The 1,588-nt window shown below is 33.5% G+C and overlaps 1 protein-coding gene across 1 annotated transcript; it reads left to right on the plus strand.

Annotated features, from left to right (window-relative positions):
* Positions 1 to 909: 909 nt before the first annotated feature.
* On the plus strand, positions 910 to 1,561 carry LOC108356581 (uncharacterized; the record flags this gene model as incomplete). The annotated part of the gene is made up of 2 exons (XM_017607683.1): positions 910 to 1,065; positions 1,288 to 1,561. Coding segments are annotated over exons 1-2 (364 nt in total), but the record flags the coding sequence as incomplete, so codon positions are not given.
* Between the last annotated feature and the right edge of the window lie 27 nt (positions 1,562 to 1,588).

Consider the following 1,588-nt stretch of genomic DNA (forward strand, 5'->3'; position numbering starts at 1 on the left):
TTAGACTTTCTTACTTGTTTATTGTTGATTTCGGCTGAATAACCCTTCGCTAAAAACATTTATTCCTTAAATTTTTTTAGAAGCGAAGAATCTTCTACAAATGGGCTTAGAAATGTGAGGGTCAGAGCTAAAAAATAGAGCGTTCTTCAAATCTAAAATAGGGTGTTCCCGGAAAATTTCCTGAGATAGGGCGTTTTCAAACTGGCTGCCGAGATAGGTAGATCTTTCACTCAAGCATCGCTATCTCGTACAAAAACATTATGTAAAATTAATAAAAATATCCTTATTGTATCATAAGGTTATCTCTTTCGAATTAGCCTGGTTTTGAATATGGACAANCTAATAAAAATATCCTTATTATATCATAAGGTTATCTCTTTCGAATTAGCCTGGTTTTGAATATGGACAATAATTTTGGAAACTAAATACTAAAAAAATTACACCTTGCAAATTATTAAGGGAATTTCGAAGGCTTAAATTTCTAAGTACATTTATTTTATTTCTTTCTTTGTAAATAAAAATCAACATCCTTGTTAGTTTTCCTTTTAGCACTGTTTCAAAATTTCTGTTAAACTATTTTTAACCACATATTTAATAGTCTGTAAAAAATGAAACGCATGTCCGAGCATATCAAAATATATTTGCAAAGCACTACTAAAAACATAACACTTCGTTGATTCCCCATTTTGAGAAGAATAACAACAAAGCACTGCAGGCAGTAAAGAAAGCGCAGTTACACCTTTACTTATGTACGAAAGTGTTTAAGTGTTAAATAAGATACACCAAGCAAAGAAATCTACTTCCGATAATTAATTAAATAAATCGAGTAACTAAACTATTGCTGAAATTTAATAAATGCAACAAACCCACTGGGAAAATACAACAACAACATATGCTATTAAATAATAATAAAAATTAAAGTAAAACTAACTAAACGACCATATAAATAAATAAAAATAAAAAAATAAAACCATTATGGCGAACACTGCACAACTTTTGCGACGACAAAGCTCGCGCGACATCGTGCTGAAGAGTCAGAAGAGCATTGACCATATGGAATTACGGGTAGGTAGCTTAAGCGTAGAAAAAGGATGAAATATTTCAAATAATTCAAATCAATAAACATTAACTTTTTTTTTTAAACAAATACATACACAATTATGTAGCATCATGAAAAAAAAGCGCCATCATTTTAAAATAAACTTCTTCATTTCATTTGTGCCAAAAAACATTAATGTAACTACCTTTCATCTGGTTTTTTGTTTTGCAAATTCTTTTTCTTTAAAGGAAATGCGTGGTCGTCTTGTACCCAAAGAACACCATGGCAGTGGGACACATCATCATCACCCCCACCATCATCAGCCACCTATGTATGGTGCAACCAATCAAGCATTTCTGGGTGATGCTTTTGATGAATCGACCGAATTGGAACCGGACGGTTTCGGTGCAGAGGCGAGTACCAGTAAATCAAAAGCTGAATTGGCAGCGGCAGTTTCGGCCACAGTTGAAGCAGCTGAAGAGGACATTGTCGAGGGTGGAAAGGAGGGTGATGAGCGCGAAAGTTGGGACAATAAAATCATGTTTCTGC

This window comes from Rhagoletis zephyria, unplaced genomic scaffold (genome assembly GCF_001687245.7).
Source record: "Rhagoletis zephyria isolate East Lansing unplaced genomic scaffold, Rhagoletis_zephyria_1.1 Rzeph_scaffold_61255, whole genome shotgun sequence".
In the NCBI taxonomy this organism is placed as follows: Eukaryota; Metazoa; Arthropoda; class Insecta; order Diptera; family Tephritidae; genus Rhagoletis; species Rhagoletis zephyria.